Below are 19,992 nucleotides of genomic sequence, written 5' to 3'. Positions count from 1 at the left end.
ATTGGTTGCAGGTTGAATACCATATAATAAATTAATATATAATATAATAAAAATAATTCCTAAATCATTATAGCAATGAACATACTGTATTGCTGCTTTTCTTGCCTTGTACTCTGCACTAGAGAACATGGAGGTGTTTATTTTTTAGAGTCTCAGATGTCATCCTACCTGAAGAATTTATCTTCCCAACTCCAAGCCCAAGGTCAGCGTTTTGAATCTTGATCAGGATCGTTGTATCATGGACATCTGTCCCTACTGCTTTAAAAGTGTCAAAAAGAGAATTATCAGCCTCTAGGAATGTACAGTTTAACCTGCTTTTCCAAAGAGTTTTCAATATGCTGTAAAATCCTACAGTGACAGGCTTGTTTAAGGCTTAAGTAAATAAATTAAAAATGAAATTAAAGAGGCAGGGTGTGGAATTAATCATATACACATGCATGTAAACAACCTAAAATCAATGTCATCATAGCACCGTATGTATTACGCTGAACTCCATGTGATAAATTCTCTGAAGTAGTTTTCAAAAATAAACAGTATGTATTATTGTAGCATGTGACTGATTTGCCTATACTGTACATTCTGTGACACATTCGCCAGGTGAATTCATCAATAATAAACCATTTGTAACGGTGCCATCTCTTTGGAGATTTTTGTTGTGTATGCTGAAAATGTATTCATATGAGTTGTACTAAGCTACCTCATTTAAGAATATTGTAGGATCTACAGTATCAAAAGCAGAAACTAAAGATCCCATTATAATATCAGTATATAACAATTGTGAAAATATATACAGTATGTACAGTATGCTGAGAATGTATTCATATGAGCTGTACTGAGCTACCTAGCGTTGGCACATTACAAGATGTACTCAATGCAGAAACTAAAAACGCCATTATAACACCAGTGTTATGACCATGGCGGCAATACTGTAAACATCACCAAATGGCTGTCCTTGCGTCATTTCAGATACTCAGATCTCCTCTGCAGTGACAAATTGGGATTTAACACTGTGTGTTAAATTCTCTAATGTGGTTAGTTAAAAAAAGGCATAGTGCATCTAATTGGACTATAAATAATGACTAATGACCCATTCTCAACAGTGCTATCTCTATGGGGATTATAGTCAAAACATACTCATATGCATTCTACTGATCTACAGTACCTAGTATTGGCACATTGCATGAGGCACCCAAAGCATTAATTATAAAATACCATGGTCATACCGGTGTATATCCCTTGTGGAAATGCTATAAACATCATCAAATGGCTTCCTTGCATCATTTCAGATACTCAGATCTCCTCCGTGGTGACAAATTGGGATTCCCGTTTCCTAACACACGGTCAGTGATCTGCTTCCAGGTTCTTGGATGGACATTTGAAAAAATACTCTTTTAGCTTTATTCATCCAGACAGCACAGAGCACCCATTTCTGTCTCTAAGTATATTTTATTTTCAGAGTCTCGAATAGCACTCAGGTTGAGAACCTTGCAATCCACTGCCATAATCATACAGTCAACTTTCTCCTTTATGTAAAATTTGGCTGACAAAGCAAATAGTGTTTCTTTTCCTGTTTAGTAACAGACAGAGGTCATGAACCTTGCAATGAGAGAGATACAATAGAGTTTACTTGTGTTTCTTCAATGTTTAGAGTCTCAGATATCATCCAAGCTGAACAGAGCATCATCCCAGCTCCAAACTCAAGGTCAGTGGTTTGATTTTGGATCAGGATAGATGATATATTACAGACAGTACATGATAACTCATTTGGCTGGAGAGAGGCTTCTCATCCTTGACTTCTGCTCTTGGTTTATGAAGAAGTTGAAAAGTGAAATCACAACCTCTGGAAATGTACTGTTTTACCTGCACTTCCAAGATAAGCTGTGAAATCCTCCTGTGACAGGCTGGTGTTTTTGCTGTATTTTGACTGCAGGATTTAATAAAACAAAACACTACTTTTATTGCAAGAAATTCTCAGGTCCAATTCAACAAAATCACAGTTTTACTACTCAAAATGTTTGTTTGTTTGTAAATCAGGCTACAGCATAAATCAACAAGCAAATGATATTATTGATCAAGTTACAGTATCTCCTTTGTGAAGTGAAAGTTAAATTGAAATTCCCCATGATTTCTTTTAGTCTCAGATGGTTGTCAGGTTGAACAACACAATACAATTCCTAAATAGTAAAGTTAGCTTTCTTCTTTAAACACGTTTAGGCTAGCAATAGACATCATGTTTCTTTTCTTGTCTTGTACTGTACACCAGAGAACATGGAGACCCTGTTTTTGTGTTTTTTAGTGTCTCAGATATCATCCAACCTGAAGAATTTAACCTCCCAGCTCCAAGCCCAAGGTCAGTGCTTTGAATCTTGATCAGGATAAATGATACAGTATAGACAGTAAAACACATTCAGCTGGAAAGGATCTTTGTATCATGGACATCTGTCCCTACTGCTTTAAAAGTGTCAAAAATAGAATTATCAACCTCTAGGAATGTACAGTTTTACCAGCATTTCCAAGAAGTTTTCCATATGCTGTAAAATCCTCAGGTGAATGGCTTTTGGAAGGCATACTGTACATAACTCATTTAAAAATTACATTGAAAGATCAAGGTTTGGAATTAATCTTAGACACAAGCATGTAAAGCACCTAAAATCAATGACATCTTTGCACAGTGTACTCTTTATTGGGTCCTCTGTGTTATTCTTTTGTGTGTTTTTTAAAAATAAACAGTATGTTTTATTGTAGAATGTGACTAATTTGCCTATAGCATCTGTGATTCAGGCTACAGATGAATTCAACACTAATGAACCATTTGTGTTGATGCCATCTCTTTGGCAATTGTTGTTCTGTACAGTATGCTGAGAATGTATTCATATGAGCTGTACTGAGCTACCTAGCGTTGGCACATTACAAGATGTACTCAATGCAGAAACTAAAAACGCCATGATAACACCAGTGCTATGACCATGGCGGCAATACTGTAAACATCACCAAATGGCTGTCCTTGCGTCATTTCAGATACTCAGATCTCCTCTGCAGTGACAAATTGGGATTTAACACTGTGTGATAAATTCTCTAATGTGGTTAGTTAAAAAAACGCATAGTGCATCTAATTGGACTATACATAATGACTAATGACCCATTCTCAACAGTGCTATCTCTATGGGGATTATAGTCAAAACATACTCATATGCATTCTACTGATCTACAGTGCCTAGTATTGGCACATTGCATGAGGCACCCAAAGCATTAATTATAAAATACCATGGTCATACCGGTGTATATCCCTTGTGGAAATGCTATAAACATCATCAAATGGCTTCCTTGCATCATTTCAGATACTCAGATCTCCTCCGTGGTGACAAATTGGGATTCCCGTTTCCTAACACACGGTCAGTGATCTGCTTCCAGGTTCTTGGATGGACATTTGAAAAAATACTCTTTTAGCTTTATTCATCCAGACAGCACAGAGCACCCATTTCTGTCTCTAAGTATATTTTATTTTCAGAGTCTCGAATAGCACTCAGGTTGAGAACCTTGCAATCCACTGCCATAATCATACAGTCAACTTTCTCCTTTATGTAAAATTTGGCTGACAAAGCAAATAGTGTTTCTTTTCCTGTTTAGTAACAGACAGAGGTCATGAACCTTGCAATGAGAGAGATACAATAGAGTTTACTTGTGTTTCTTCAATGTTTAGAGTCTCAGATATCATCCAAGCTGAACAGAGCATCTTCCCAGCTCCAAACTCAAGGTCAGTGGTTTGATTTTGGATCAGGATAGATGATTTATTACAGACAGTACATGATAACTCATTTGGCTGGAGAGAGGTTTCTCATCCTTGACTTCTGCTCTTGGTTTATGAAGAGGTTGAAAAGTGAAATCACAACCTCTAGAAATGTACTGTTTTACCTGCACTTCCAAGATAAGCTGTGAAATCCTCCTGTGACAGGCTGGTGTTTTTGCTGTATTTTGACTGCAGGATTTAATAAAACAAAACACTACTTTTATTGCAAGAAATTATCAGGTCCAATTCAACAAAATCACATTAGAATGAATCACATGTTTTACTACTCAAAATGTTTGTTTGTTGGTAAATCAGGCTACAGCATAAATCAACAAGCAAATTATATTATTGATCAAGTTACAGTATCTCCTTTGTGAAGTGAAAGTTAAATTGAAATTCCCCATGATTTCTTTTAGTCTCAGATGGTTGTCAGGTTGAACGACACAATACATTTCCTAAATAGTAAAGTTAGCTTTCTTCTTTAAACACGTTTAGGCTAGCAATAGACATCATGTTTCTATTCTTGTCTTGTACTGTACACCAGAGAACATGGAGACCCTGTTTTTGTGTTTTTTAGTGTCTCAGATATCCTCCAGCCTGAAGAATTTAACCTCCCAGCTCCAAGCCCAAGGTCAGTGCTTTGAATCTTGATCAGGATAAATGATACAGTATAGACAGTAAAACACATTCAGCTGGACAGGATCTTTGTATCATGGACATCTGTCCCTACTGCTTTAAAAGTGTCAAAAATAGAATTATCAACCTCTAGGAATGTACAGTTTTACCAGCATTTCCAAGAAGTTTTCCATATGCTGTAAAATCCTCAGGTGAATGGCTTTTGGAAGGCATACTGTACATAACTCATTTAAAAATTACATTGAAAGATCAAGATTTGGAATTAATCTTAGACACAAGCATGTACAGCACCTAAAATCAATGACATCTTTGCACAGTGTACTCTTTATTGGGTCCTCTGTGTTATTCTTTTGTGTGTTTTTTAAAAATAAACAGTATGTTTTATTGTAGAATGTGACTAATTTGCCTATAGCATCTGTGATTCAGGCTACAGATGAATTCAACACTAATGAACCATTTGTGTTGATGCCATCTCTTTGGCAATTGTTTTTCTGTACAGTATGCTGAGAATGTATTCATATGAGCTGTACTGAGCTACCTAGCGTTGGCACATTACAAGATGTACTCAATGCAGAAACTAAAAACGCCATGATAACACCAGTGTTATGACCATGGCGGCAATACTGTAAACATCACCAAATGGCTGTCCTTGCGTCATTTCAGATACTCAGATCTCCTCTGCAGTGACAAATTGGGATTTAACACTGTGTTAAATTCTCTAATGTGGTTAGTTAAAAAAACGCATAGTGCATCTAATTGGACTATACATAATGACTAATGACCCATTCTCAACAGTGCTATCTCTATGGGGATTATAGTCAAAACATACTCATATGCATTCTACTGATCTACAGTACCTAGTATTGGCACATTGCATGAGGCACCCAAAGCATTAATTATAAAATACCAAGGTCATACCGGTGTATATCCCTTGTGGAAATGCTATAAACATCATCAAATGGCTTCCTTGCATCATTTCAGATACTCAGATCTCCTCCGTGGTGACAAATTGGGATTCCCGTTTCCTAACACACGGTCAGTGATCTGCTTCCAGGTTCATGGATGGACATTTGAAAAAATACTCTTTTAGCTTTATTCACCCAGACAGCACAAAGCACCCATTTCTGTCTCTAAGTATATTTTATTTTCAGAGTCTCGAATAGCACTCAGGTTGAGAACCTTGCAATCCACTGCCATAATCATACAGTCAACTTTCTCCTTTATGTAAAATTTGGCTGACAAAGCAAATAGTGTTTCTTTTCCTGTTTAGTAACAGACAGAGGTCATGAACCTTGCAATGAGAAAGATACAATAGAGTTTACTTGTGTTTCTTCAATGTTTAGAGTCTCAGATATCATCCAAGCTGAACAGAGCATCTTCCCAGCTCCAAACTCAAGGTCAGTGGTTTGATTTTGGATCAGGATAGATGATATATTACAGACAGTACATGATAACTCATTTGGCTGGAGAGAGGTTTCTCATCCTTGACTTCTGCTCTTGGTTTATGAAGAGGTTGAAAAGTGAAATCACAACCTCTGGAAATGTACTGTTTTACCTGCACTTCCAAGATAAGCTGTGAAATCCTCCTGTGACAGGCTGGTGTTTTTGCTGTATTTTGACTGCAGGATTTAATAAAACAAAACACTACTTTTATTGCAAGAAATTATCAGGTCCAATTCAACAAAATCACAGTTTTACTACTCAAAATGTTTGTTTGTTTGTAAATCAGGCTACAGCATAAATCAACAAGCAAATGATATTATTGATCAAGTTACAGTATCTCCTTTGTGAAGTGAAAGTTAAATTGAAATTCCCCATGATTTCTTTTAGTCTCAGATGGTTGTCAGGTTGAACGACACAATACAATTCCTAAATAGTAAAGTTAGCTTTCTTCTTTAAACACGTTTAGGCTAGCAATAGACATCATGTTTCTTTTCTTGTCTTGTACTGTACACCAGAGAACATGGAGACCCTGTTTTTGTGTTTTTTAGTGTCTCAGATATCCTCCAACCTGAAGAATTTAACTTCCCAGCTCCAAGCCCAAGGTCAGTGCTTTGAATCTTGATCAGGATAAATGATACAGTATAGACAGTAAAACACATTCAGCTGGACAGGATCTTTGTATCATGGACATCTGTCCCTACTGCTTTAAAAGTGTCAAAAATAGAATTATCAACCTCTAGGAATGTACAGTTTTACCAGCATTTCCAAGAAGTTTTCCATATGCTGTATAATCCTCAGGTGAATGGCTTTTGGAAGGCATACTGTACATAACTCATTTAAAAATTACATTGAAAGATCAAGGTTTGGAATTAATCTTAGACACAAGCATGTAAAGCACCTAAAATCAATGACATCTTTGCACAGTGTACTCTTTATTGGGTTCTCTGTGTTATTCTTTTGTGTGTTTTTTTAAAAAAACAGTATGTTTTATTGTAGAATGTGACTAATTTGCCTATAGCATCTGTGATTCAGGCTACAGATGAATTCAACACTAATGAACCATTTGTGTTGATGCCATCTATTTGGCAATTGTTGTTCTGTACAGTATGCTGAGAATGTATTCATATGAGCTGTACTGAGCTACCTAGCGTTGGCACATTACAAGATGTACTCAATGCAGAAACTAAAAACGCCATGATAACACCAGTGTTATGACCATGGCGGCAATACTGTAAACATCACCAAATGGCTGTCCTTGCGTCATTTCAGATACTCAGATCTCCTCTGCAGTGACAAATTGGGATTTAACACTGTGTTAAATTCTCTAATGTGGTTAGTTAAAAAAACGCATAGTGCATCTAATTGGACTATACATAATGACTAATGACCCATTCTCAACAGTGCTATCTCTATGGGGATTATAGTCAAAACATACTCATATGCATTCTACTGATCTACAGTACCTAGTATTGGCACATTGCATGAGGCACCCAAAGCATTAATTATAAAATACCATGGTCATACCGGTGTATATCCCTTGTGGAAATGCTATAAACATCATCAAATGGCTTCCTTGCATCATTTCAGATACTCAGATCTCCTCCGTGGTGACAAATTGGGATTCCCGTTTCCTAACACACGGTCAGTGATCTGCTTCCAGGTTCTTGGATGGACATTTGAAAAAATACTCTTTTAGCTTTATTCACCCAGACAGCACAGAGCACCCATTTCTGTCTCTAAGTATATTTTATTTTCAGAGTCTCGAATAGCACTCAGGTTGAAAACCTTGCAATCCACTGCCATAATCATACAGTCAACTTTCTCCTTTATGTAAAATTTGGCTGACAAAGCAAATAGTGTTTCTTTTCCTGTTTAGTAACAGACAGAGGTCATGAACCTTGCAATGAGAGAGATACAATAGAGTTTACTTGTGTTTCTTCAATGTTTAGAGTCTCAGATATCATCCAAGCTGAACAGAGCATCTTCCCAGCTCCAAACTCAAGGTCAGTGGTTTGATTTTGGATCAGGATAGATGATTTATTACAGACAGTACATGATAACTCATTTGGCTGGAGAGAGGTTTCTCATCCTTGACTTCTGCTCTTGGTTTATGAAGAGGTTGAAAAGTGAAATCACAACCTCTGGAAATGTACTGTTTTACCTGCACTTCCAAGATAAGCTGTGAAATCCTCCTGTGACAGGCTGGTGTTTTTGCTGTATTTTGACTGCAGGATTTAATAAAACAAAACACTACTTTTATTGCAAGAAATTATCAGATCCAATTCAACAAAATCACAGTTTTACTACTCAAAATGTTTGTTTGTTTGTAAATCAGGCTACAGCATAAATCAACAAGCAAATGATATTATTGATCAAGTTACAGTATCTCCTTTGTGAAGTGAAAGTTAAATTGAAATTCCCCATGATTTCTTTTAGTCTCACATGGTTGTCAGGTTGAACGACACAATACAATTCCTAAATAGTAAAGTTAGCTTTCTTCTTTAAACACGTTTAGGCTAGCAATAGACATCATGTTTCTTTTCTTGTCTTGTACTGTACACCAGAGAACATGGAGACCCTGTTTTTGTGTTTTTTCGTGTCTCAGATATCCTCCAACCTGAAGAATTTAACCTCCCAGCTCCAAGCCCAAGGTCAGTGCTTTGAATCTTGATCAGGATAAATGATACAGTATAGACAGTAAAACACATTCAGCTGGACAGGATCTTTGTATCATGGACATCTGTCCCTACTGCTTTAAAAGTGTCAAAAATAGAATTATCAACCTCTAGGAATGTACAGTTTTACCAGCATTTCCAAGAAGTTTTCCATATGCTGTAAAATCCTCAGGTGAATGGCTTTTGGAAGGCATACTGTACATAACTCATTTAAAAATTACATTGAAAGATCAAGGTTTGGAATTAATCTTAGACACAAGCATGTACAGCACCTAAAATCAATGACATCTTTGCACAGTGTACTCTTTATTGGGTCCTCTGTGTTATTCTTTTGTGTGTTTTTTAAAAATAAACAGTATGCTTTATTGTAGAATGTGACTAATTTGCCTATAGCATCTGTGATTCAGGCTACAGATGAATTCAACACTAATGAACCATTTGTGTTGATGCCATCTCTTTGGCAGTTGTTGTTCTGTACAGTATGCTGAGAATGTATTCATATGAGCTGTACTGAGCTACCTAGTGTTGGCACATTACAAGATGTACTCAATGCAGAAACTAAAAACGCCATGATAACACCAGTGTTATAACCATGGCGGCAATACTGTAAACATCACCAAATGGCTGTCCTTGCGTCATTTCAGATACTCAGATCTCCTCTGCAGTGACAAATTGGGATTTAACACTGTGTGTTAAATTCTCTAATGTGGTTAGTTAAAAAAAGGCATAGTGCATCTAATTGGACTATACATAATGACTAATGACCCATTCTCAACAGTGCTATCTCTATGGGGATTATAGTCAAAACATACTCATATGCATTCTACTGATCTACAGTACCTAGTATTGGCACATTGCATGAGGCACCCAAAGCATTAATTATAAAATACCATGGTCATACCGGTGTATATCCCTTGTGGAAATGCTATAAACATCATCAAATGGCTTCCTTGCATCATTTCAGATACTCAGATCTCCTCCGTGGTGACAAATTGGGATTCCCGTTTCCTAACACACGGTCAGTGATCTGCTTCCAGGTTCTTGGATGGACATTTGAAAAAATACTCTTTTAGCTTTATTCACCCAGACAGCACAGAGCACCCATTTCTGTCTCTAAGTATATTTTATTTTCAGAGTCTCGAATAGCACTCAGGTTGAGAACCTTGCAATCCACTGCCATAATCATACAGTCAACTTTCTCCTTTATGTAAAATTTGGCTGACAAAGCAAATAGTGTTTCTTTTCCTGTTTAGTAACAGACAGAGGTCATGAACCTTGCAATGAGAAAGATACAATAGAGTTTACTTGTGTTTCTTCAATGTTTAGAGTCTCAGATATCATCCAAGCTGAACAGAGCATCTTCCCAGCTCCAAACTCAAGGTCAGTGGTTTGATTTTGGATCAGGATAGATGATATATTACAGACAGTACATTATTTGGCTGACCAGAGGCTTCTTATCCTTGACTTTTGCTCTTGCTGTTTTAAAGAGATTGAAAAGTGAAATCACAATCACCTCTGGAAATGTACTTTTTTACCTGCACTTTCAAGATAAGCTGTGAAATCCTCATCTGACAGGCTAGTACAGTATTTTTTGCTATATGTTAACATGCAGGATTTGATAAAACAATGCACTGCTTTCTTTTTGTAAGAAATTGGCAGGTCAAATTCCACTGAAACTCATTGGAATGAATCACGTTTTTTAATTGCTCAATATGATTTACAGAAAAAATAAGCCTACAGCTTAAACCAAGAAATTGACCAATAATGTTCAAGATGCGGTATCTGCTATGTGAAGTGAAAGTCAAACATGCAGTAAACACCCTATTAGTATTTTCAGAGTCGTAGATGGTGTTCACTTTGAACACCTTACAGTGCAATGGCAAAATAATAAAGTCAGCTTTCTTCTTTAAACAAGGCTAGCAATGGAAATACTGCTTCTTTTCTTGCCTTGGACTGTGCACTAGATAACATGGATGTGCTGCTTGTTTGTTTTTTAGTGTCTCAGATGTCATCCAACCTGAAGAAATTTGAGTCCCAGCTCCAAGCCCAAGGTCAGTGCTTTGAATCCTGATCAGGATAAATGATACAGTTCAGACAGTAAAAAACACTCAGCTGGACAGTATCTTTGTATCATGGACATCTGCCCTTACTGTTTTAAATTGGTCAAAAAGAGGCTGCTCAGCTTCTAGGACTGTACAGTTTTACCTGCAATTCCAAGAAGTTTTCAATATGCTGTAAGATCCTCATGTGACAGGTAACCCATTGTGTTAAGTCATTTTGTAACTCATTTAAAACTTAAATTGAAAGGTCAAGGTTTTGAATTCATCTTAAACACAAACATGTGGCACATTGCAGAATGTACCCAAGGTAAAAGGTAAAAGGTAAAACATCGGAATACTAGTGTATAACCATTGTGACAATGCTGCAAACATCAGCAAAGTGCTCTCCTTGCATAATTTCAGATACTCAGATCTCCTCTGCTTTGACAAATTGGGATTCTCGTTTCCTAACACACGGTCAGTGTTCTGTTTCCATGTTCTTGGACTTCAAGGTTGAAAAAACACTCTTTTCACTTTATTCATCCAAGCTGCTCAGAATATCCATTTCTGTCTTTTTTGTAATTTTATTTTCAGTCTCGAATAGTGCTCAGGTTGACCACCTTTACCTTTACAATCCAGTTCCAATAAAGTCAACTTTCTTCTTTATATAAAATTTGTCTGACAGTGCAAATACTATCTCTTTTATTGTTTTGATCATGGACCCTGTAAAGATAAAAATAAGAATTTTCTTGTGTTTTTTTTTTTTTAGAGTCTCAGGTGTCATCCAGCTTGAACAGTTTGTCTTCCCAGCTCCAAGCCCAAGGTCAGTGTTTTCAATCTTGATCAGGATAAAAGTTTAAAATGCATTCAGCTGGACAGGATCTTTGTATCATGGACATCTGCCCTTACTGTTTTAAACTGGTCAAAAAAGAGACTTCTCAGCTTCTAGGAATGTACAGTTTGATACAGTACATTGTAGACAGTATGATATACAGCATTCAGCTGGACAGAATCTTCTTACCATAGACACCTACCTTGCCATTTTAAACTGATCAAAATGAGAATTCTCAGCCTCTAGGTACTGTGCAGTATGTACTGCACAGTACCTAGAGGCTGAGACATTACCTGTGTCTCCAGAAGTGTTCAAGTTGCTGTAAAATCCTTAGGTGAATGGCTTGTGTAAGGGTTTTTTCTTATATTCCTGACAGGTAAAAGAAAATCTCTGGTTAAATCATGAAAGAGTAATTTATTATTGTTGTTAATTTATATATTCTGTATTTCCAGTGTGGAAAATTTTACACAACAATGAAGAAGAATTTAAAAACCAAAATAGGACACTATAAACTGTCAAGCCAGTCACGAAAGCAATAATGGAGTAATGATGCAAATTACTTTTGCTGGTTTGTATCATGTCAGCCAATGCTGGAGACAAGAGCTTGTATAGTTTGCCAGGGAGAAAGGGAGAAATAATCCATTGATGATTAGAAAGCCACTGATCTGGGTGAGTGTAACAGCTGCACTGCAACCTATCCCAGAAGCACAAAGAAGTATTGAGAGCACATGATGTCTCCCACCCTGCATAGGGTGATCAGCACATAAAACCCCACATGTTTTGGAAAGACCATGCCATTTTGCTGCAGCCAGAAATGAGAGTCAAATAATTAATCAATTATAGTAACAACATGCTGAAGATATATTTTTCCTATGAAGTCTTAGTGAAGTTGTCCATCTAATGTCAAATGACAGCTGAAATCCCAATTATTTGGCCTCTCACTTTTCATCATTACTGCCACCATGGTTCTTTAATTCTTTTGTATCCCTTGCTTTTCTCTTTCATGTGGAGTCATTCTTGGGGAAAAAACAAACCTAATGAAGATTACTTACTTTAATGAAGAAGGCATAAACTACATTTTACTGTGAATTTTCAATGTCAATAAGAACAAACCTCACTTCTTTTCTTTGAATTTTCACCTTTAATTGTAGGTTGTACAAAAGTGTGCCCCTGTGACTGGATCCTGTTCAGTGGAAGTTGTTACTATTTTTCAAAAGAATCAAAAGACTGGCATAGAGCCCAACAGTACTGTGTCAACCAGGCCTCTAGCCTTGCCATTATCAACAATGTAGACGAGCTGGTGAGACTGAGATCCCGCCTTTCCTTCTATACTTGACAGTGAGTTGAAAAATTCAGCCCAGAAATTGATTTGGTGATATTAGATGAAGCATTCAAAATAGAAAATAGAAAATCACACTTGGTTGCATTCTTATACAGAAATAGTCAAACTGATGAAGGGCTAGATTCCGCAGCTTTTACACTAAAGAAATGCAAACACAGTCACATGCATTGTCTTGTGTTCCAGATCTGTTTGACAAGTCACCGTTTGACTGAATGTTTTTAAATACTGTATGTTGCTTCTTCTGCTGTGTTGAATGTTTGGAGAAATGCAATGCAGGCCTGTTTAAAAGCTGCCACAGAGTGGGACATATAGGAAGGGAGATCAGGGGCAGCAGTCTGAAGGGGTGAGCAGGATCCTGAATGAAACTGGCAGGTTTAGGACACTGGAACAGGTAGGAGACCTCAGAGTTAGAGAGATGAAAAACAGAAACACTGTAGGTGGGGACCAGCAAGCCTGAGGTGTGGGGTGAGGGAGGAGATGAAGTGCTGAATAATTTGTGGACGTCTCAAGCTTTGGAACAAAAGAAGAAGCTACAGAAAGTGAGATATTGGAAGGGGAAAGAGGTTTGAGAAGGGAGGACGAGAACAGCTTAAAAGGATTGTTGGTAGAAGACTATATGATGGATTGAAAATGAAAATGACTGACTGAGGTTGAAGAGAACTAGGAAAGAAGAGGACAAGAGAGATCCAGGGTGCAAGGGAATTTACTGTAAATCTCCAATTAATTTAAATGAGAGCATCTTAGCTCTAGCTAAGCAAAATGTGAGAGTGTTGGGGAGAACCTGTGATTTTTTTTTCAAATAGATACTATGGGAGTTTGCTTGGAAAAATAAAGAACCATTTTATTTATTATTATTTCAGATGTTTTAGACAAAAGCTTTAATAGCATATATTGTGTAAATATACAGTAGAATATTGTTTAGAGAAAAGGATGTACAAAACTCATTTACCAAAAAGTCTATGGCCATTTCTGGAAAACAACATGACACAAAATATAAACTATTAGAAATTGTGAGAAAATCCAAATTCTCAGTCAAGAACATAACAAGAATCATCAAGATTTGGAATACTTCTCCCACATCTTCATTTAATGTTTGATTGTAACTCCTCATCAAAATAAATAGAGCTGTACTTTTAGTGGGTTTACTGGGATACCCCCAGACAGGTACTGTATTTCACAGGCACAGTTTTAATTTCTACAAATACAGTATTCAGTATCGTGAATGACCTGAGATTGAGTTAATCTTTCAGTTCTTTCATCACTGTTCCCCAGAAAATTCTGAGCAGCAAAATCTCTTCCGGCTACTGGGTGGGGCTGAATGACCTTGACTCTGAAGGGAGATGGAAATGGGTGGATAGAACACCAGTGGACATGAGTGACAAGTAAGTACAGACATTGCCTTTTCTGTCACAGTCTTGTGAAATTAACAGACCCCCTTCGTCAACAAATAAGTGTAACGCTTACGGCCGACAAGCACTGTGTGTAAGAGCCGGCGTACCAGAGCGGGTGACTTCACCGCCCTTCCCTGTGATAGCAGGACCACAGCTACTGGGCTGTGGAGAGATCTCTCTTTAGATCACGGGGCTAGGTCGCTGCAGAGAGACGCGGAAGTCCCGGGTTCGAGCCCCGGACGGTGCAGGGGCCGACCTAATGCGGCAAGGGCGCCCGCCTGAGCCCCCGTTGCGTTACATAAGGAACCTCAATCTGATAACTTTCACCTCTGTGTCACGATATTAGTTCCCCCTCCTTAAGGGTGCTCCAGCCCTTTTACTAAAGACTTTATTCTGTGCACCTGCTCCCTATTCCCAGCCCACCTTAAAAGCCAGGCGCTGACGCTCTTCCGGGCTCTGCATCTGATTTCCATATCGTGCGAGTCCGGAACCTGGAAGCGCCTGGTCCCGTTAAGGTTTTAACCTCGGTTCCCGTTCCCGTTCACGTTCCCGTTCCCCGTCCGCCGGTTCCGACCCGGCCTTCGTGGTTTTTAACTTGTTCTGATGGATCTTCTGGTTTTGGACTTTCTCGTGTGTTTTGGATATTCCCTAAGGACTACTCTCTCGGATTGTTCGCCTCGGCCACACCTCCCCCGTGCACCAGCGCACCTTGGACACGCCCCCCTGTCTTCTGCCCCGTATTCCTGCATGACGTTTCCCTAGTGTTTCCCCACTCCGTCGGATTGTGTCATCCGCATAGGGTCCGGAAAGAACTGTTCGTTACACTCTGGTCCTGCAGAATTTCATAATTTCTTCTGGATACTTCCCACAATTTTCTGTCATTTTTAATTTTAAATGTTGATAAATTTGGTATAAAAACATTTGATTAATTTTATTGAAACATTTTCTGTCAACTGTTTCTGTTGTCCAAACTTTGGCAACAACAACTAGTATGGACATGGTTTCAGAACATTATTAAAATTAACACTTGGAAAATCCATACTGCGAGGTTTACAAGATGTCTTACTCTTTTCACTACTTGGGTAAATGAGGAGCTGTCCATTATAGTCTAGACTACTGACAATTTAGTCTCATTGGACCAATCTGTAGGCATTATCAACTGAAAGAGTAATTGTGAACTGTTTTTTCTGGGATTTGGGTATGATTGATTTCAAGATCTATTGAAATATTGCTAGTGTAAGTGCTGTATAATGAACTAAGTAAACTACAGGTAATCCTAACTTTAATCCTGAAACTGAAAAGTCTCGTGGCAAATATTGTACAGATTATAAACATTTGAGTGCTAGCAGGCAAAAGTGAAATTCTTACAGATAAATGGGCAAAACTCCATTAAACAAGTTTTTTTTTCTTTCTGGAATATAGGTACTGGAATGCTGGGGAGCCCAACAACGTTGGCGAGGAAGACTGTGGCGAGCTGACAAACGGGAAAATAAATGATAGGATGTGCAGATCAGCCATTCCCTGGATCTGTGAGAAGAGCATCTAAACATCCCAGCTGTTCTGGCTTCTTCTGCAATGACTCTGCAATGTCCCTGGATTCAAATTTAGGAAAAAAACATTTAGATGTTTAATGAAAATCTACCATATCGGTCTAATGGTTATGTTTCACCAGGACTGGGGTCCAAGGTGGTGAGTGTGAAATTGTGTTAAGCATTTTCACCTTTAACTCTTGGGTTAATTTTATTACTTTTTGCTGAAGCAGAAACTTCAGACTTAAAACAACTGGTGTAATAATGAGGAATGACTAATTTAAAGCAAATCAAAACTTATTACATTATATTTAGCTATATAAATATATTATATTTACTGTATAGTCATTCATTAATATGATACATTTGGTTCAGAAAATTATGTTCAGCCAAAATTTCTCTTCAGTTACATAATTCCATATTAATATTCCATATTAAGTGGATTTAGAAAGGTACTACAACAGCTAAAAGGAAACTAATGTTTACACTAACATCTAACACACCACAGGGAACACCTATCCATCGTCTTTGGTCAGTGAATCACACAGCCGAATCACAACACAGCAAAGCGCAGCTAGTTTAACACTGCAATCATTCTGACATGCATTCTGTGTGGCTTCATCTGTACCCAGAACTCACTTCTATCTCTTGCTTGCTGTTCTCTATTTGAGATGTTTACCTACTTCTTGATTTATTTAGCAATTTAAATGTGCATTACATTAATTGACAATTTCCTAGGCATTCTTAAAATCTTTCGGTATGTAAAATAAATTGTTTTTAATTCTGATTTTAAACACATGCATTTACTAAATGATATTATCAAATATTTTTATAGCACATGAAAAATTTCCATCAATAAAATGCAAGATCTGACTCTTAAAGAGTGCTTCTCAAGTTTGTTCAGTCTCTGAAATTAGTACAGTATATTTTTGCAAGGGCAAATTGTTTCCATCTGAAAAATGACTTGTTATTTTCTGCACTACATGCATAACACACTGATAGGATCTTACCTCTTCCTCTATTCTTTAAAACAAATAGAATGAATAGGCTGGACTCACAGGGACAGGTCTTCATGGCACATGTTAAAATTAGGAAAGGAGAATAATGTTTTCATCCTATTTTTATACATATTTTCTATGTGATCTGGATTAAATAAGGAATTACAAATAAATAAAAATACACTGAAAACCTGTTCTGCAAGCACTGTTTCCCATTGTGAATTTCTGTGACTCTAGAGCAAGTAACATAGTAAATGGACCACCACCTGCAATTTTTGCATGGCTGGACACTTTAAACAGTCCATGAAGAAAATAGTGTAGAAATTGTTATTTACTGGAATTGTAAAAAAATAACAATATTAACATATGTAAAATAGAGTAGAGTTTACAACAAATGTTCATTAACAAATGTTCAGGAGAGATAAAAGCAACAGAGCCCAATAGGCATGAGCTGCCCTAGATCATAATCATTCCTGAAGGCATTTCTCATGTTAAAAACCCATAGTCTAAATGCTATGCATAAGCACCTTCTCTCCCTAATACAGTATGTATCTTTTTCATTCCTCCTGTACCCAGTCTTCACCCTTTCAGCTACTACTAAGTTGCAGTAACAGGGGGTTTTATGGATAATAAGTATGAGTCTTCTCTGCTGTGCAGTGAGGCTGCTGTAAGTCACACAGATGGGGCTGACACCCCAGTAGTAGATGAACCCTCCTACTCTAACAGATGTAAAGTGCTTAGAGATCCCTTGAGATGAGAGGTGCTGCATCAGTTCCAGGAAATTGTATATTACAGATACATGGTTTACCAGCCAAGGCGAAGGTTGTGGGTCAGTTGCGATGCCAGTCTGATAACTGGCATGAGTGGGACGGATCTAAAAGGACTAGACCTTGACAATGGAATCCGGATCCCAGCACACAGAACATCACTTCACTTGAGGGAAGGAGCTTGAGCTGGTGTGGAAGGTTGAAAAGTACCAGCTAGATATAATTGGTCTTACCTCCATGCACAATGTTAGCTCTGAAACCAGATTTCTCGATCAGGTTTGCTCTCTCTCCTGCTCTGGACGGACCAAACCCTGCTCTTGTGTAAATTCCTTGTGTAAAAAGATTCCTTGTGTAAAAAGCCCTGGGTGGATGTGGAGATACTCATGAGTACCTGGCTGGCTCAGGTGAATATGGAGTTGGTTGGACAGACCCAGGAGGCCTAAAGAGTGTGGTTGTTTCCTGGGAATGCTCAGCTGATGCTACCATGTAGGATGAGTTCAATTCCCACCTTCAGAACATGTTCACCTCTATCCCGGGGGTGGTCAGGCACATTAAGTCCAAATGGACCTTGTTCAGGTATGCCGGTGTTCAGGTGACTGCAAGTAGCTGTGGCAGGGAGATGGCCATAGCCTATTATTGCAGGAGCCCTAGGTCGGTACACTCCCTTTGTCAATAAATCTTTCCATTTTTCATTGATTTAATTACATTGTGTAAATTATATCTCATCTGCTTTTATGTTGTTTTAATCATACCTTTCTTATGGCTTTTCAGCTCAGATGCTAACAAGAACAAAACTTTTTTATAAGCGTATCACATCAAAAAGTTATATTTTTAATTTCTACTACATAAATAATCTGAAGTACTGTAGCTATAGACATCCTTAATGAATCATGTATTATTAATATATATATATTGTTTTAATATTTCCTTCCTATTACCAAAGAAGTACAAATGTAAAATCCAAGCTTGAGGAAAAGGTAACATCTTTCTGCAAACTTTTCCTGTATAAAAAACTATAAAATCATTCTCTTTTTTCAAATTTATTAACTAAATTTGAAGAGTAAAATTAAATCAAACACTCAGGCTTATGTGTGTTTGACAAGCGCAGAGGCGGCACATACTGTAATGTTTCTTAGAGCTGTGATTTGAGATGAACACTCCTTTGAATTGTTAGTAGTGGCTCACTGTAAGAGGGCGACTGGATCTGGAGTATCAGTTGATGGGGTAAGTCACCAGAGGGCTCTGGTGAGACACCCCACACATACAGTAGGAATGCATTAAAATCACATACAGTAGGCACAAGGTTATTAGAGAACAGGTCTCACTAGTGTGAGGTTGCTATAGCGACCAGCTGCAGCAAATTGCATGCTGAAACATCTACTGGTGCTATTAGAACATGATATGGACATTTATTTATCTGCACATCCTGTTCCTGCTTAACAGGCACTTACAGTACCTTGTAATCTCAGCTATTTCTGACCTGCCTCAGCCCATGCTGTGATATTGATGGATTTGGGGGAGGTGGGGTTTACAGACAGCAGCTGTTGAGAGACTGAGCTGTGTTAATGTGTCCTCAGAGGTGATGGGAGACTGTTACTGTAAGCTTGGTGTGAGCCTTAAACTGGTCTGGCATTTTGTCCACCCTCTGAAGGAATTTGTCTTTTCACATACCCCATCTTACTCTCCATGAGACACACAGGCACACGGACAGGGAGAGAGAAGTTTGGGGTCAGAGCACAGGGTCAGCCATTTAAACGGCACCCCTGGAGCAGCTGGGGTTAAGGTCCTTGCTCAGGGGCCCAGCAGAGTAGGATTCCTCTGCTGGCCACGGGATTTGAACCAGCAACCTACTGTACCAGCCACAGGTGCAGATCCTTAGCTACATTGCCACTGCTCCACCTCTAAATGGGATCCTGTAATGGTATCATGTCCCATTCAAAGGAGGGAATCACATGCTCACAATACACTTAACTCTACTTATAACCATTAGGTCTGAATCGGTGAATCACTGTATTCGGTGTGGTCTGGAACTTACTACCTATCAGTGTGACATACTATAGCTAAAGCACTGCTAAAGAACTACAGAGCATGAAAATCAATTATCACTTCACGTCTGCTTGCATGTCCTCATATCCTCAATACATTTAAAGCACAACAACAGATACTATATTTGTTCTTATTCTGGTGAGTAATTTTGTTTGTATTTTTAAGTAAACTAAATTACACTTACAACCTGGCACAAATTTTACTTAACTTTTGAAAATAGTCTTGTCTTGTAATGCTAAGTGCAACTGAATTCCTTTTAACTAAACAAAATGAAACAGAAACATATTACTGTTACCGGAAGAATATATTGCTATAGATATAATTATTTATTTTTGTATTTTTTGTACTCACCCTTGTCAGTTACCGTGATGTCATTACTGCACACTCATGCAGTTTTTCATTTTCTGGTCTTTCCTTGGCGGTTTGTTTTTTGTCTTTTGACTCTACGATGTCTGAAGAATTCACAAACACAGAATCCAAATTTGCACAGCTCATACAGTACGTCGA

At 37.9% G+C, this 19,992-nt stretch overlaps 2 protein-coding genes and 1 long non-coding RNA gene across 5 annotated transcripts in view; 2 read left to right on the top strand and 1 right to left on the bottom strand.

Annotated features, from left to right (window-relative positions):
• The window catches only part of LOC107077572 (putative leucine-rich repeat-containing protein DDB_G0290503), a 19,033-nt gene extending 11,119 nt beyond the window's left edge, over positions 1 to 7,914 (top strand). The window contains exons 12-23 of one of the 3 annotated variants that reach the window (XM_069195893.1): positions 149 to 202; positions 1,287 to 1,340; positions 1,649 to 1,702; positions 2,297 to 2,350; positions 3,339 to 3,392; positions 3,701 to 3,754; positions 4,365 to 4,418; positions 5,405 to 5,458; positions 5,767 to 5,820; positions 6,415 to 6,468; positions 7,454 to 7,507; positions 7,816 to 7,914. In XM_069195893.1, the coding sequence (XP_069051994.1) occupies positions 149 to 202; positions 1,287 to 1,340; positions 1,649 to 1,702; positions 2,297 to 2,350; positions 3,339 to 3,392; positions 3,701 to 3,754; positions 4,365 to 4,418; positions 5,405 to 5,458; positions 5,767 to 5,820; positions 6,415 to 6,468; positions 7,454 to 7,507; positions 7,816 to 7,898 (677 nt within the window). In that variant the 3' untranslated portion in view covers positions 7,899 to 7,914. The remainder of the gene's footprint in view (positions 1 to 148; positions 203 to 1,286; positions 1,341 to 1,648; positions 1,703 to 2,296; positions 2,351 to 3,338; positions 3,393 to 3,700; positions 3,755 to 4,364; positions 4,419 to 5,404; positions 5,459 to 5,766; positions 5,821 to 6,414; positions 6,469 to 7,453; positions 7,508 to 7,815) is intronic. The other 2 variants (XM_069195895.1, XM_069195894.1) reach the window with 2 other exon arrangements.
• The window catches only part of LOC138241870 (uncharacterized), a 20,492-nt gene extending 500 nt beyond the window's left edge, over positions 1 to 19,992 (bottom strand). Inside the window, exons 1-2 of the long non-coding RNA XR_011191141.1 lie at positions 19,837 to 19,992; positions 169 to 255 (exon numbers count right to left, since the gene is read on the bottom strand). This is a non-coding gene — a long non-coding RNA (uncharacterized lncRNA). The remainder of the gene's footprint in view (positions 1 to 168; positions 256 to 19,836) is intronic.
• On the top strand, positions 8,469 to 16,555 carry LOC107077557 (CD209 antigen-like protein E). Its single transcript, XM_069195897.1, has 9 exons — positions 8,469 to 8,517; positions 9,506 to 9,559; positions 9,868 to 9,921; positions 10,539 to 10,592; positions 11,004 to 11,057; positions 11,350 to 11,403; positions 12,564 to 12,712; positions 14,027 to 14,136; positions 15,568 to 16,555. Exons 4-9 carry the CDS (start codon positions 10,547 to 10,549, stop codon positions 15,689 to 15,691), a joined length of 537 nt encoding a protein of 178 aa, XP_069051998.1. The 5' UTR covers positions 8,469 to 8,517; positions 9,506 to 9,559; positions 9,868 to 9,921; positions 10,539 to 10,546; the 3' UTR covers positions 15,692 to 16,555.

This window comes from Lepisosteus oculatus, chromosome 11 (assembly GCF_040954835.1).
Source record: "Lepisosteus oculatus isolate fLepOcu1 chromosome 11, fLepOcu1.hap2, whole genome shotgun sequence".
In the NCBI taxonomy this organism is placed as follows: Eukaryota; Metazoa; Chordata; class Actinopteri; order Semionotiformes; family Lepisosteidae; genus Lepisosteus; species Lepisosteus oculatus.
Note: the sequence above shows the minus strand (reverse complement) of the source record. Positions and strands in the feature narration are given on the sequence as shown.